We start from the raw sequence: 17,829 nt of genomic DNA on the forward strand, positions 1-17,829 counted from the left end.
CGTTTTGTTCAAAGCAAAAATTGAAATGCAGGCCTTTTTATACTCCTACTAGCTAGATGCGATAACATCCACATTTTGTGTGAGTTAAATTTATATTCATTCTATTCAGATGTGATTAAAAATTGCCCAACTTCTGCAATGATGATGCAACATGGATAGGAACGGTAGCAATAAATCAGAATGCTTTAATGACTTTAGGGTCAGAAACAACACATTCTAAACACGCTAATCAGCAATTATAGACAAGACTCAATGGGAGCATCCAAAAGACCTGTTCATATATAAACAGGCTGAATACAAATGGAGTTGTCTGTCCGCATCCTTACCTGCCATCACAATGTTAATGATCAACAAAAGATGGCTAATGATAGCTGTAGCAAACTTTAATATCTAAATAAAAATTTGTATAAAATGTGAGTACGAATGTATGAAAGCTGGGAAAGGGGGCTATGCTCAATTGAGCAAAAAGCCGGCATAAAAGCGACACAAACATGCAAGTGCTTGCTATGAACACAAACCTGCCTTTAATTTTCAATGAAATATAAATTGCCGTAAATATGCAATAAAACAAAAGCAACTATAAAAACTGGAAAGTAGTAATAGATAAAAGTCAATAAATAGAGAGGTCAATAGGTGAAGACCGATAGAGAGGTCAATAAGTCAATACAAAGAGGTCAGTAGACCAGCAATAATATTGTTAGTCAATAACCTGCTAAAACCAGTGCCTTCTCCTACAGTACTCTCCAAATACTAATTTATAACCATGACCTGCATGCATATTGTCTATAAGATGCCATCATCATGACTGCAAATATGCCAATCATATCATATTATTAGAATGTGCTACAGAGGTTTATTACTACCTCAGCAAAAACCATTTATTCCATTACAGTTTTCAATAAGAGCACATTTAATCAAGTAGAGAAACTTGAAACCAATTTGAGAGTTGTCCCCTCTATAAACCAAGACCAGGAAACTCTTCGGGCTGAAATCCCGCAGGCGCCTTGAAGAGATCAGGAAGTGACGCTGGCTCCCTGCAAACTGGGCAACTCGGTCTTCCCTCATTCACCCATTGGCTAATGCACTGTAAAATTGTGTCATCACATCACTGTACATTCACTAATATGCTCAATCAATGACTAGTGAGCATTAAATGACATGACTAAATTGTCACACACTGGCTATATACAGTAAAGTTTGTACAGCTGTAGTGGGAGTAGTAGGGGAGCAACAGTAACAAAAAAGGAATAGCAGTTGTATGTCTATCTGTTGAGTAGTGGTAGTGGTGATCAGATGTGATGAGGCAGTGGTGTAGCTATCGGATGTGATGAGACAGTTGTGTAGCTATCAAATTAGGAATAGTTGGGGTGTGGCTATCAGATGTGATGAGGCAGTGGTGTAGCTATCAGATGTGATGAGACAGTGGTGTAGCTATCAGATGTAATGAGACAGTTGTGTAGCTATCAAATTAGGAATAGTTGGGGTGTGGCTATCAGATGTGATGAGGCAGTGGTGTAGCTATCAGATGTGATGAGGCAGTGGTGTAGCTATCAGATGTGATAACACAGTTGTGTAGCTATCAGATGTGATGAGGCAGTGGTGTAGCTATCAGATGTGATGAGGTAGTTGTGTAGCTATTAAATTAGGAATAGTTGTGGTATAACTATCAGATGTGATGAGGCAGTGGTGTAGCTATCAGATGTGATGAGACAGTGGTGTAGCTGTCAAATGTGATGAGACAGTTGTGTAGCTATCAAATAAGGAATAGTTGTGGTGTAACTATCAGATGTGATGAGGCAGTGGTGTAGCTATCAGATGTGATGAGGCAGTGGTGTAGCTATCAAATGTGATGAGACAGTTGTGTAGCTATCAAATTAGGAATAGTGTGGTGTGGCTATCAGATGTGATGAGGCAGTGGAGTAGCTATCAGATGTGATGATGCAGTGGTGTAACTATCAGAAGTGATTATGCAGTGGTGTAGCTATCAAATACGAAATAGTTGTGGTGTAACTATCGTATGTGGTGAGGTAGTAGTGTAGCTATTAAATATAATCCATTTTATAGTTACATAAAACCAAATAGTGCTACAATTTCTTGTAAAACCTAGTAATGCAGATATCACAAAAATTACAAAGTGAAAAAGCTTGGTATCGACCCGAAAAATCAATCGACTTCTACAAAGTGAAAGGGCTTGGTATCGACCCGAAAAATCAGTCGACTTCTAGGGTATCGAGTCACCCTACAGCTATGACAAAGAGTTACTATGCTTCAGAGGTGCTGATGCAGTTAACTACTGTTCAATAAAAAGCACCCGATCCATAGATCTAGAATTAGTAAAAATTCATAACTGTAATGCTGCTGACACTCTAGGCCACACGAAAATGCTTTGCGAGCCATACTACGCAGCTTATGATAGCGACAGAGTTAGCCAGGAATAAATTTATACCTTTTTCGAAAAAGATCTAATTATTTGAGAGCGGTTGAAGCGGGTTGGTACTCACCCTCTCATGAAATGTGTTATGACCACATTTTAGCAGATTCTTTTTCTCTGATGCCATTAGGGGACCCATGCATATCAAACATTCCTCTCCGTCCTTCTGCAATGGTAAAGACATGGGTGAGCAGATAAAATACGAGCACATACAATATAAGCACAGGACACATTAGGACAGCACATTAGGACACAGTATATAAGTACACAGTATGTCAGTACACGGTATATCATAAGGCAGTATATCAGGACACAGTATATCAGTACACAGTATATCAGTACACAGTATATCAGCACACAGTATATCAGTACACAGTATATCAGTACACAGTATGTCAGTACACAGTATGTCAGCACACAGTATATCAGTACACAGTATGACAGTACACAGTATGACAGTACACAGTATGTCAGCACACAGTATATCAGCACACAGTATATCAGCACACAGTATATCAGTACACAGTATATCAGTACACAGTATATCAGTACACAGTATATCAGTACACAGTATGTCAGTACACAGTATATCAGTACACAGTATATCAGTACACAGTATGTCAGTACTCAGTATATCCATACACAGTATATCAGTACACAGTATTTCAGTACACAGTATATCAGTACATAGTGTGTGAGTACACGGCGTGTCAGTAAACATCATGTCAAAATGTGCAACATAATGCCAGTCATGATAATGTCAACATAATGACATCATGTACTAAAAAGCAGAACTCAGCCATGGAGACAGGTAGAACCTACAGTTGTATTTGGATGCTTGTCCTGTCCAGCCCATGGAACATATCGGGAACCTGGTGGTATCGGTCTGCCACCAGTGACTGTACCTTGTGCTTTTTTGTTCACCTTCATCTCAGCTGGTTTACTTCTCAACTCTTCCTTTGAGTGGGCATATACACACTACAAGAGATTAGAGTTGTCATATAAACACTACGAGAGATTAAAGCTGTCATATACACACTAGAAGAGATTAGAGCTGTCATATATACACTACAAGAGATTAGAGCTGTCATATACACACTACAAGAGATTAGAGCTGTCATATACACACTACAAGAGATTACAGCTGTCATATACACACTACAAGAGATTAGAGTTGTCATATAAACACTACGAGAGATTAAAGCTGTCATATACACACTAGAAGAGATTAGAGCTGTCATATATACACACTACAAGAGATTATAGCTGTCATATACACACTACAAGAGATTAGCGCTGTCATATACACACTAGAAAAGATTAAAGCTGTCATATACACACTAGAAAAGATCAGAGCTGTCATATACACACTACAAGAGAGTAGATCTTGTCGGTGTCCCATCCTTTCCAATGGCAGTATGCCGGTAGAGGGCATAATAAAGGTGAACTCACCCTCTCTGGGTTCTGCATGTGCATACATTTCTTGACGAGGTAGCGCTGGCACATCTCCCACTTCGGCATCGGTTTAAGTTCCTTTCGACTGTGAGCAAACTTGCAGTCCTTATCGAACTTACACAGCCCTTCCTTGTGCCTCGGACACATGCGAGTCTTCTTCAGGAGAAACTCCAGCTTGTGAGGGCACTGTTGGCCTTCACACGGCTCAGCATGCGGCTCATTTGGATCGACGGTCTAAAAATAGAAAAGCCAATCAGATTAATAATCTAGACAATACAGACTTATTACCAGATTTAATACATATTTATAGTCGACAGAGAATAGTATAGACAAAGTTTGGTAATTTCACTCATCAGCCAATGAGGGAAAATTAGCTAGTATATACACAGCCTCAAACCACTCTTGTATAGGTAGTCAGTGCTAGTATATATACAGCCTCAAACCACTCTTGTATAGGTAGTCAGTGCTAGCATATACACAGCCTCAAACCACTCTTGTATAGGTAGTCAGTGCTAGCATATACACAGCCTCAAACCACTCTTGTATAGGTAGTCAGTGCTAGCATATACACAGCCTCAAACCACTCTTGTATAGGTAGTCAGTGCTAGCATATACACAGCCTCAAAGCACTCTCGTATAGGTAGTCAGTGCGGTTACCTGTGCCGTTGAGTCAGAGAGCTCGTCATTGGCTGATGGATCGCGGAGCTCTTCCTTCCCATGAGCAAATATACACTGATCTCCCCAATTACATCGCTGTGTCTCCTTGTAGTGTTTACATTCAATCACCTTGTAGAAGGAATGTCGTGGGGCGGCTGGGGTGGTCAGCTGAGGCTGTGGATAGAACAGTCGCGCGTTACATGTTGTATTACAGTTATGTTCATAAATATACCATGTGAATTCTACATAGAAAAGTGACAAATGGGGTTGAGAGTTTTACAGTTTTGAAGAAAAAAGGAGTTACATGAAAATATGTAGTTTCATAAAGTAGTGGTTGACCTAGTTGACATGCACATGTATGAGTCACGTTACGGTGTGATATTGCTCACATTAGAGTGTGATATTGCCCTCATTAAAGTGTGGTATTGCTCACATTAAGGTGTGATATTGTTCACATTGAAGTGGGATATTGTTAACATTAAGGTGTGATATTGTTCACATTAGGATGTGGTATTGCTCACATTAAGGTGTGATATTGCTCAAATTAAGGTGTGATATTGCTCACATTAAAATGTGATATATCTCACATTAAGGTGTGATATGACTCTCATTAAAGTGTGATAGTGCTCATATTAACCTGTGATATTGTTCACATGAAAGTGTGATATTGTTCGCATTAGGATGTGGTATTGCTCATATTAAGGTGTGATATATCTCACATTAAGGTGTGATATTGCTCACATTAAAGCGTGATATTGTTCACATTAAAGTGTGATAATGTTCACATCAAGGTGAGATATTGCTCACATTAAAGTGTGATATTGTTCACATTAAAGTGTGATATTGTTCACATTAAAGTGTGATAATGTTCACATCAAGGTGAGATATTGCTCACATTAAAGTGTGATATTGTTCACATTAAAGTGTGATATTGTTCACATTAAGGTGTGATAATGTTCACATCAAGGTGAGATATTGCTCACATTAAAGTGTGATATTGTTCACATTAAAGTGTGATAATGTTCACATCAAGGTGAGATATTGCTCACATTAAAGTGTGATATTGTTCACATTAAAGTGTGATATTGTTCACATTAAGGTGTGATATTGTTCACATTAGGATGTGGTATTGCTCACATTAAGGACTATGACTAGGAAAAGAGCAAGTGACCGATCTGAGTGTTGAGAAACTAGCTGATTTCAGATACAGGATTACTGACAAACATAAGTATGCGAAGAAACCCAAGCTCAATGCGCATAGCTAATACACGGAGAAATTGGCGAGCTTCAGCCAATCCCTCCGTGTTCAGAATGAATGATCTAGTAGCTTTGACAACGATATGTTTTCACATAATGGTATGTTTTGGCATAATGTACAAAATACTGACAAATACTGACAAACCTGTAGATATGTCTTGAGGTCCCCTTTACCATGGGCAAATGTGCAATATTCCTTCCTTGGGCATTTTTTATTCTGAAGCCAGTCTTTGCACATGACAGTCTTATAGTTGCTATATCCTCTGTTGGAGCTTCCAACTGCTGGTTTGCTGGTAGCACTCGTTGGAGCTTTGATAGCTGAGACGGTACCAGCAGGTGCTTTAACAATAGTAGCAGTACTGGCAGGTGCTGTGCTGGAAAGGGCGCTACTAAGAGGGCCACTAGAAATGGGCTCATTGCTGCTTGTTGGTTTAGAAGTTGAAACAGATACTTCCTGCTTCGATGCTAATGGTGCCGGCTTGAGAGCTTTAGATATGCTTCTTTCTGCCTCAGCCCAAACTGCGTCGAGCTGTGAAATATCTCCAACTTTATTCAGGGCTGCCTGCAAAAAATGCGTGGCTGCCTTCCTGTCAAAATAACATGAATCATGTTATAATGCGATTTACACAGACTCAATAAGAATCCTTCTTTATGTATACAGCACTTCCTGGATATAAAACAGTACTCCCTAGATATACACACAGCACATTTACTGTAGGTATAGCACATCACCGGTATAGCTATCATATAGTATGGGTAGAGCCCAGCACTGGTATAGCCATCATATAGTGTAGGCATAGCCCATCACTGTTATAGCCATCGTATAGTGTAGGTATAGCACATCACCGGTATAGCCATCTTATAGCGTAGGTACAGTGCACCCTCAGGATACAATCACCCTGATATACGATTTTTCACCTTCCGAAGTGGAACATGATGATTTTTTCACTTCACTATACGAATCTTATTTCACCATATGAATTCAACAACATTTTCGCCGGAGTTAAAATTTGGCAGTCCGTGTGCATAAATTACGTACGTCAAAATAACAAAGAAGCCGAAATGATATTCGCCGAAAACATTTGCACAATGCCTAAAAGAGACAGGATAACCGATTTCTGTCAATTAAGCAGTTCTCGTGTGTAAAACGGTAATTTTTTTAAAACCAGTAGCAAAGTTAAAGTTGCAATCCCTTCAAACAGAAAGTCAATGTGTCAGCCAGCTTCTCTTAACCCGCTAACAAAAATCCACTTCATACCAAAAACAGTATCATTCGGGCTTTCTTGCTGAATTAGGTTGAAAAAGGTTTAATGAGGTCAGCTAGGTCAGCTATTAAAAATGAAGCGAGAAACTAATACAATGTAGGTGATAAAATTTTAGTGATAATAAGTTGAAATTCAGTAAAATAGTTAAAAATACAAACTAAAATTTAGCTTGTGTTTGGTAAACTAAACTTATTTAAAGTGAATTCAAAGTTTATGTTATATGTACGTCTGTCTTAAAGGTAAGAACTTTCTACGGTACGTAGTACTGCTCATAGCACATTGCAGTTACTTAATGCTGATCATAACCAATAAATATACTAAAGTTACTGTAGATAACTATAGTTACTAAGGTTAACATACTATTTTGTTACTAATTTTTAATATGTACAGTACTTGTATAAAATTTTGATGATTTTTACCAAGGTAAGTTTGCATTATATAATTAGTATGATCTCTATACTCCTACATACGATTTCCTCCATACGATGCTAACCCTAAAACGGGTTAAAAGCATATCCTGAGGGTGCACTGTATCGCCATCATGACAAATTATACTTACTTGTTGATTTTGAATTTAACACTTGATTGCTGCACTATATTAAGCCATGGCTCAGCATTCCAGTCTACAGAGTCCAGAGGGTCTTTTTTAATTAATGCTGTCTCTTTTGCTATTTCCTTCGGTTTATTGGCAATGCTCGAAGAACCTGCAACCACACGTCACAGCAGACATATATATGCAGTTGTACAGGCTGCCATGTCTATTGCATACCTTGAAGGCTGAGAAATAAGTTGACGCTATTACGTACCCTGACTATACAAAAATTAGCTAAAAACTAGTTAAACGAGTAGCTAACTCCTATAACTTGACGAGTAATTAGTGAACGAGTAGCTAACTCCCATACCTTGACGAGTAACTAGTCAATGAGTAGCTAACTCCCATACCTTGACGCGTAAGTAGTGAACAAGTAGCTAACTCCCATGCCTTGACGAGTAACTAGTGAACGAGTAGCTAACTCCCATACCTTGACGAGTAACTAGTGAACGAGTAGCTAACACTCATACCTTGACGAGTAACTAGTGAACGAGTAGCTGACTCCCATACCTTGACGAGTAGCTAGTGAACGAGTAGCTAACTCCCATACCTTGACTAATGGCTAGCGAACGAGTAGCAAACTCCTCATCATCACTAATGGAATGCTCTGTCTCATCTGAACCAGCATCTGACATTGTCTCCTCTATACTCTCTACACTGTCCATTCTGACATCTAAAATGAAATACCATTGACATCACAATTGTAAGCTACTGTCCCCTCAAGAGAAGGTAAAACCTTGAATGAATGTCTTGCTAAGTCTGGCTGACAAGCTGAAGGTTATAGAACATTTGTGTTAGATTACTAGATAAAGGGCATATATGAGCTTAATAGACTCAATAATGCTAGGATAAGATTGATGTTGATAAAGCAGCCAGTGCAAAGAGTACTACTTGCTAACAGATCATAAAACTGGTGAGATATAGAGACATAAAAAATACTTCAGACAGGTTATGTTGGCTGTCTAGTTGGAATACCAGCTGCAACATTGGATGAAGCCTAGACTATCAGTAACAAGGAGTACTAAATACAGGTAAACCTGAAGAACCTTATACTAATAGTAACAAGGAGTATTAAATACAGGTAAACCTGAAGAACCATAGACTAACAGTAACAAGGAGTATTAAATACAGGTAAACCTGAAGAACCATAGACTAGCAGTAACAAGGAGTATTAAATACAGGTAAACCTGAAGAACCCTAGATTATCAGTAACAAGGAGAATTAAATACAGGTAAACCTGAAGAACCATAGACTATCAGTAACAAGGAGGATTAAATACAGGTAAACCTGAAGAACCCTATACTATCAGTAACAAGGAGGATTAAATACAGGTAAACCTGAAGAACCATAGACTATCAGTAACAAGGAGGATTAAATACAGGTAAACCTGAAGAACCCTAGACTATCAGTAACAAGGAGGATTAAATACAGGTAAACCTGAAAAACCATAGACTAGCAGTAACAAGGAGTATTAAATACAGGTAAACCTGAAGAAGCCTAAACTATCAGTAACAAGAAGTATTAAATACAGGTAAACCTGAAGAACCCTAGACTATCGGTAACATGGAGTATTAAATACAGGTAAACCTGAAGAATCCTATACTATCAGTAGCAAGGAGTATTAAATACAGGGAAACCTGAAGAACCCTATACTATCCGTAAAAAGGAGTATTAAATACAGGTAAACCTGAAGAATCCTAGACTATCAGTAACAAGGAGTATTAAATACAGGTAAACCTGAAGAACCCTAAACTATCAGTAACAATGAGTATTAAATACAGGTAAACCTGAAGAATCCTATACTATCAGTAACAAGGTGTATTAAATACAGGTAAACCTGAAGAATCCTATACTATCAGTAACAAGGAGTATTAAATACAGGTAAACCAGAAGAAGCTTAGACTATCAGTAACAAGGAGTATTAAATACAGGTAAACCTGAAGAAGCCTAGACTAACAGTAACAAGGAGTATTAAATACAGGTAAACCTGAAAAACCATAGACTATCAGTAACAAGGAGTATTAAATACAGGTAAACCTGAAGAACCCTATACTATCAGTAACAAGGAGTATTAAATACAGGTAAACCTGAAGAAGCCTAAACTGTCAATAATAAAGTGTGGAAAAACATTACGCTGAAACATTACGAGTAAAAATCAGCACTGCTGCAATCTTTTCTGCATCAAGAAAAAGACTATTTGTCTATAGCAGCCTAATGCATCAAAACTAACTATAATAATACATCTCATGCTACTACATCCCATGCTAACACAACTCCTAATAACACAACTCCTGATAGTACAACTCCTGATAGTACAACTCCTGATAGTACAACTCCTGATAATACAACTCATGATAGTACAACTCCTGATAGTACAATTGATAGTACAACTCCTGATAGTACAACTGATAGTACAACTCATGATAGTACAACTCCTGATAGTACAACTCATGATAGTACAACTCATGATAGTATAAATGATAGCACAACTCATGATAGAACTCATGCAACTCCTTTATAGAACAACCACACCATAATAAAACTAAGGTAGCATAATTCCTGACAGTACAAGTACCTGAAGAGGCAGATGGTAAATTTTCAATAAGCTTAGTTGTTTTCTCTAGAGGCTTTGCAGTGGCTCCATTATGAATATTAGCATCGTTGAACATCTAAAACATGCACTCAAAGTCTATACTAACACCAGAAAATGTCTAAATTATTAATCATGGATCTAATAGCAAAACATAACTAAGACGCTACCATCATGCACTTTCATCCAAGTCAAAAGTTGAAACTTGAAAGGCATAACCTAAGAAGAAACAATCTTACTTGAGTTGATGGCGTCGCTGAAAACATTTCATCATCAATAACAAAGTTGTCAAGGTCATTTACGGACGACGTAGTCTTTGTAGGCTGGGATCCAGACAGAGCCCTCATAGCGAGTAGGTGCTGATTATTGCCAACTGCTTGACCATTGGTCAGGCTTTTAGCTGAGAAAACACCGAGGGCATTTGAGCCGTTCATCATGATGCCTCGTGGGTTGGACTGATGAGAAAGCTGCTGAGGTAAATATACTTGATTTGCCAACAACCTCTGAGACTGCCCTGTCCGCCGCTGTTGTTCAGACCCATAATATTGGGAGAGGGCTGAATCGGGTTGGGGGCTGTATAATGGCTGGCCGGAAGCAAAGGCAGTGGAGGTGGCCAACTGGCTTGAAGGTGTTGACAAGTTTCCTCCATTATTCAATAATGGCCTCTGCGTTCTGTTAGGAGACATACTAGTTGTTCCTTGCGCATACGCCATATAACCATTTTGCATGCCACCTGCAGATGAACAAGTGAATGAAGCGTTGAAAATGTGTTTAAAGGAGGTGAAGCCAGCAATAAACACACTAACTTATTTCAGCAACGTAATTGTCAAATAGCCAAGACAAAGGATAGTGAAATATGACTTACCTGGATCAGTTGCTATCTTACTGCCATATGAATCATGCTTATCTCCGACATTCTCCCTGCGTTCTTTACTTCTGAGCAGGTTGTTTATAATCGTACGCACTTCATTGCTATCGGTTGAATTAAGAGGGAGCTCATCCATACAGAAACCTTTATCAAGGGCTCCTAAACACATGGCATGTATCTCCTGCAAAATAGGTTACTATTAGCAGAACTCTTCTAGTTACACAGTTATTTGTTACTACGCTCTTCTAGTCTAGTTATTCAGAAATCCATTCTTCACCAAACATGACTATCCATGCAATGCTTTGTTAAATATTAAAAGAACAATTTAATTGTACTATCTCCGGAGTGAACATAGGATTAAACAGTTTCGGCGAATGTGACAAACTAATTAAATGTGAGAAATGCTATCAAAAACATTCCAATAATTTTCACATTTTACAAAACAGAATCAAAGTTATCTTAATCACGTCATTTGTTCATTGTTTGTAAAACTTCTGTTATTTCCGTAGTCCAATTATTTTTGGGTCGTCAGTAAATCTGGCTTAAAAGTTCCTAAAAGGTCCCATAACGATTGCCTAAAAAGAGAAATCATATTGGACTCGAAAAACTATGGCATGTAGCTGATCGATAATGAGGGGTGATGGGCTAGGGACAATATAAGACTATCAGTTTATGATCTACTCGGACTCACCTTAGCTGAGTCTATCCTCATATTTATATCACTAGTCCTTTTTTGGAACTCATCCTTGAGGCGCCGCTCCTGGTCTGGCAGATTGCTGTATAAATTCTTTTTTGCTATATACTCTTGTTCGGCCACATTAGTGGCATTCTGCATCTTTTCAATATAACTCTCTAATTTGAGATTTAAATATGCTTTCTGCAACAAATGTTAACTAGTAGTTAGTTGTTTCATAAAAGACACTAGCATCAGTAGCAAGTAAAATTCTAAAAAGCATACGCTGAAAAACACGTACAGAAGTAGTCGAATACGGAAGCTTAAGCTACGTGTTCTCACCTCTGCTTTTATTGCCCGTTCTATGGCAGCTTCCAGGGCTGACTGGCGCATTTTCTGTGAACTAAGGCTATCATCTGACATTGTAAAAAGCTGCAAGAGAAGCAAGAGCTGAATCATATACATGTAGTAACAGACCTAATGTGTGAGCTTCATTAGCTCTGAAGTAATTCGAGATATTAATAATGGGGATATCAGTTATTAGAAAAAAATATCCAGCTGTTTTATGATTTTGCAATAAAAAATGTCTACAAGAAAAAGCCGCCTGACAAGTGAATATTGCTTGTCAGGTTTGTCCTTTTGCTCAACGTTATAACTCATCATTTTCTACTAGAAACACTAGAACTATGAGTAAGCATACAGGGGGCAGTGATAAGACATGCATACTACACAGAATCACAAAATGTGTTCAAGTTATTGCAAGCGAATGGCGTATATGAAAAACCAGAAAAGAATTGGAAAAACTTTTCGAAGAACTTTACTTTAGTGTTTGAAGAATGTTTCATCACCATATCCATATTTCATGGATGGAAAACAGCTTTGCTAACAGGTTAACAACTTTGACTAAGAAAATGGTGCACCAATTGAAAGTAGCCTTAGGGTAAGGGTTGACAGCCTACCATATTTAGTAACTACAGTCAAACATGGATAACTCGAACTTCACGGGACCGAGCAAAAGTGTTCGAATTATCAGAGCATTCAAGTTATCAGAGCACTGTCACAAGTCCATGTATTTACTTATTTATTAGTAGATACATGTACATATGCAAACTATAATATAAATCAAAAGCACAAATGGCTTGTTTCAAATTAAATGCTTCTAATGTAAAGTTTAAAACGTTTTTATCAAAAAGTATAGAGATTATTCTATCACTTGAGATTGGTTTGTTGTTTGAGGTGATGTTATTGCCAGGACGTTTTTTTAGATTGACATTGGCAAAAATTGATCGTTGTTGAAATGCTCAAAAGAAAAGACATCTTTTTCTTTTGAGCGTTTTCCCCACGATCAATTTTGCCGAGTTTTTTTGAAGTTTATGCAACTTCAAGAAAAAGTTACCAAAGAAAAATCCCTTACTTTACCTGGGATTCGTTAAGAGCAACACTCCGAGGCAGTTCAATTAAAAGTTTTACGAGGTTTAACGGTACATTGTATATCACTCACGCTTTTTGAATGGATACTTATTGAATGTACACACGTATTCTGTGTTTAGGTCAAACGATGAATAGTTTTTTTTAGCTATGACAACGTATACGTTTAATAAAAACAATTTTAAGACGTTTTAAACATTCAACATTCCGACGTTGATTCAACACGGAATCAACGTCGGAAAACTATTCGTCACGGGCTAGCCGGGTCACGCACTCAATAATCTTCGCCACGCACATACAAAACAACATGCTGTTTTTGTTTTGTATGTGCGTGGCGAAAATCCTTGCGCGCGTGACCCGGCAAGCCCGTGCTATTAATCGTATAGCAGTATAAATCAAATTTGACCAAACCTTTAGAAAAGTCGTTGACAAAATTATTTTGCCGATGGTGGTAATAACAACGCTTATGAATTACGAAAAGATGAGGTTTACCTCTATGGCTTTGAATAAAGTGATTTTCTAAAGCGATAACAACCGTTTCGGTAGCCGTTGGGCAAAAAAACAGTTCGAATTAACAGTGTTGAGTTCGAGTTATCTATAGCAATTTATCATTACGTGGGAACGGACCAAAGAAACCGTTCGAATTAACCATGTTTTCGAGCTATCCGTGGCCGAGTAATCCATGTTTGACTGTATATAGATACAGGTATATTTCATGCATTCAATGCAACGACATGGTCTCACAATAACAGCCTCTTTAGTAATATACGCGTAGATGGTAGCCAATTATTTTTATAAACATTATGCCACAAATTAGGCCATGTCTTTGTATGGCTTTTACGCTACCATAAATTGGTTTACAATTTCCTATTCTCTTTGTTCTCCTCATGGTTCTCAAAATAATGAATACCCTACAGGATGAAAATATTCGCGGAGTTAAGTTTCGCGCAAATTGCCTTCTTCATGCATATTCGCGGACTAATTTATTCACGGATGAACACAATCACTCTCTATTAAGGGTTAACTCTATTGCAGCTACCAATACAGTTAACCCACGTGTTTAGGTTTCTATTTAGCTGACAACTACAAGTCGATCATGCTAAGTATCAATAGCTGAAGTATTGAATGAAAGCGATCAGTTTTTAAACAAGAGAATGAACTAACGCAGTTAATTATGGAAAAACGTATCTGCATTGCAAATCAAAACATACCATAATGTCCAGATCGGAATCATTATCGTCATCAACTTCGGTATTAGAGGCTGATGGAGTCGATTTTAATGTAAAAAAAGTTTTTGCGATGACGACGCCATGCCGAATAACTTGTGACAACCTTGAATAATTTTGTAAAGTGTGATGCATTGGTAATGGGATTAACTCAAAGCCTCGGCGATGATTTTTTTAAAATTTGAACCTCAGCTATGTTTACTATTTCTGCCTAGCGGCTTTTTTTAATTTGAGGCAGTAGTTATGTTCCCTTGTGTTTAAAAATAGAACTAAATATTCGCGGAAATTAATAATTCCCAGAATAGACTGTTCGCGAAATCACAAATTAAACCCATCGAATACTTTCATCCTGTAGGGTATATGCTAATAATAAAATGATGCTACTTCTCAAACAAGCAACATTAATTCTAGCAAGTGTATAAACCAGAAATCTTGTTGAGATCGTCATCACTTCTTTTGATGAAGTTTGATACATTTACATTCATCCTCTTGTGAAAAAACACGTGTTACATAAAACCTTGTATGCTATTAGCCATGTATCCCAGGCATATAAATATACCGCTACATGACTTCTCTGTGCTACCTACAGCATATATATATATTTTGTTGACTTTGTGAAACGCCCTGGAGAGCAAAGCTTAAAGCTTATCCTCCAGTTTTTTTTATGTATCCTCTCTTTTAAAAACCATATTTTTACAACTTTAATATACTTGTTTATTTTTAGGAGTTTGTAAATTTCTGCACAGCTCTGAAAGTGATTAAGTTTTAACACTTCATGCTTAGTTTGACAGTAAAAAGAATGGTCGAGCGCTGATTCTGTATTCTAAAAAAGAATTTTCGAATTTGTTGTTTAATGAGAGACAGGCCTTTCAATGTGTTTTATTTAAACTTTATGGCTACCAAAAAGTTTCTACAAAAGACTTTATATAATTGACTAAAACTTTTTATGTTGTACATTAAATTTCCCTTGAAAAACTTTTGTCGAGTGTTGAGTATAATAAAAAACTGTATTTTAAAGTTATATGGATAAGTTCGCATTGAGTAACTCAGTTTTTTATGCCAGGTACTTTATTGTGCTCTGATGATTTTTTTAATTTCTCAAATTGATGATATTTGTGATGAGTTATTCAACTGTTCACTCCGATATGTCACTATAATAATCGTAGAGACTGTTAAAAAAAGGAGTTGTTATGGACGTTACATGTGTGGGATTATCAATTATAGTAAACATTTGCTGCAAGCATAGCTCAATAGAAAAGTTCATGAGAGGTAGTTTCCAACTGACAATTTACAGAAAATAAGAAGCTAACAATATTTCTGCCCTTTCAACAGCATAAGACGAGCAACAAACATGTTTTTTCAGTAAAAAAAACTCGCCGGTACCAAGAATTGGAAAGCGGTGTGCTGTACTGAACTGAATGTGATTAGTAAACTAATTGTATCCAGAAGTATATATATATATATATATATTCGAATCTGTCCAATACGCCCGAGGGCATTATATGAACATAAAATTTGAGATAAAATGATTGATAAGAACGCTAAAACCTAATTTGTTGCAACACTAAGATCGTATTAAAAACTGAGGGAGTCATCAACGCCCTGACCCACAACATTCGGTGCCATTCTATTATAAAAAGAGTGCCTATATTGGTCTATCCTAAAATGTGGGTGGACTACTCCATGACGGGTTTGGTGGGATGGGTTAAAAGAGATATAGTTATTGAGGTCTAGTTCATATAGACCAAACTCAATTCTTTTTAAAAATTTCAAATCCAAATCTTCTCTTCTATCTTTTAGTTCTTGGATGTTATTTACACGCATGCACTCTGTGACACTATCCATAGGCCCGAGTCTGAAAATCCATCGAACCCCCCGTCTTTGAATTGTTTCTAATTTGTCAGTTAAGCCTTTTGCGTGCGGTGACCATACCTGACAGGCATATTCGAGTAATGGTCGAACAATTGTGTTATAGGCGACAATTTTTGTTGATATGCTTGCATTAAAAAGGCAGCGTCGGATAAGTCCGAGTGCCTTATTACTTTTCTTAGTAATGTTTAAAATATGCTCGTGCCACTTGATGTCGCTTTGTATGAAAACCCCCAAATATTTCAGACCATTCGCCTGTGGTATAAAAATTCCGTTCATAAAAAGTTTAAAATCTGGTGTCGACCTGCCCACCTGCATGTGGATACACTTTTCTGGATTAAATGTCATGCCCCACTGTGTGGCCCAATGCTGTAATGCTGTAACGTTAGTCTGCAAAGCCAAAACAAAAACAAAAACCAAAAGTACCAAAACAAAAACAAGTTTACTTATTTGAAAATTAATACAACGATTAAAGACAAATTAAGTGCGCTAGATAAAGCTTTCTAAAGATTAATACAAAAAACAATTATAGTCCTTTCACATTAGACTTCCTAAATTGCTTCGATATTGCTAAAACTTGAGACACAGGTCAGGATGTTGCAAAGGTAATACAGTTAACATCGTATTAATATAATTTATTGTCATTTGACCGTATTGTACAGCGTTTGGTTTATTTCAACATTTGAAATAGACAACTTGTATACCAGTTATTTACGGTTAGGTATTTTCATAACTAAGCATATCATGAGATTCGATAGGCCACGAGCAAGTATTTAGCGAGCATCTTTAAAGTGCATGTACATAGATAGGATGAGAGCTGAAACATTTTCCTTACGAGTTGTATATGACAGTGCAGTCTTAAACCCATCCATAATTTTTTTCCATTATCTAAGCATTGTTTAATATTTTGTATTTTAAACGTTAGAAACTTTTCGATTACGGTATATATTGGCCTTAACCAATTTTAGATCGATAAAGATCCTCGGTTCCTACTTATTCCTAGTCAGAAAGATAAAAGATTATAATCAACTCTGCAACTTACGAAACCCCAACATCATACAGTTAACACGTTTATTCGAAGCAGAAGAGTATACTTTTAATTAGATCGTATAATAACCAACATAAATTTAAACGTTATCCAACCTGTGGGGAAATCAAAAATTTCCAACAGCCACGCAATATAAGTGAGTTTTACACCTAGACCGGGTAATGCAAGAAACTGAATTAGCGATGCGTCTCGACAATAAAAATTGACGCTGTCGTTAGGTCTATTTGTAAATCAGAACATAGAGCAGATATTCGGACTACCTTATGCAGTAACCAACCAATTTTTCTATATGTAGCGCATTATTTCTAAGCAGTTATCTCCCCTTTAAAACGCCATAGAGTTAGGAGTGATGTGCTGGTTCAAACTAAATAAACTAAAGCCTTTTATTTCTATACATGTATCTTGATTTAAAAACGGTCAATCATAGCGGAGTGGATCAGACCGCCGAACTTTTTCATTTGTTGCTAAGG

The 17,829-nt window shown here is 37.2% G+C and overlaps 1 protein-coding gene across 1 annotated transcript; it reads right to left on the reverse strand.

Moving 5' to 3' along the window:
• Positions 1 to 365: 365 nt before the first annotated feature.
• On the reverse strand, positions 366 to 17,468 carry LOC137393145 (uncharacterized). Its single transcript, XM_068079572.1, has 14 exons — positions 17,455 to 17,468; positions 12,131 to 12,220; positions 11,807 to 11,992; positions 11,113 to 11,296; positions 10,487 to 10,980; positions 10,233 to 10,326; positions 8,208 to 8,330; positions 7,625 to 7,769; positions 5,946 to 6,387; positions 4,544 to 4,717; positions 3,884 to 4,120; positions 3,254 to 3,409; positions 2,502 to 2,597; positions 366 to 1,084 (listed from the first exon to the last, which is right to left on the reverse strand). The coding sequence occupies exons 2-14, from the start codon at positions 12,209 to 12,211 to the stop codon at positions 956 to 958; spliced, it is 2,541 nt and encodes an 846-aa protein (XP_067935673.1). The 5' UTR covers positions 12,212 to 12,220; positions 17,455 to 17,468; the 3' UTR covers positions 366 to 955.
• Positions 17,469 to 17,829: the final 361 nt, after the last annotated feature.

This window comes from Watersipora subatra, chromosome 4, assembly GCF_963576615.1.
Source record: "Watersipora subatra chromosome 4, tzWatSuba1.1, whole genome shotgun sequence".
In the NCBI taxonomy this organism is placed as follows: Eukaryota; Metazoa; Bryozoa; class Gymnolaemata; order Cheilostomatida; family Watersiporidae; genus Watersipora; species Watersipora subatra.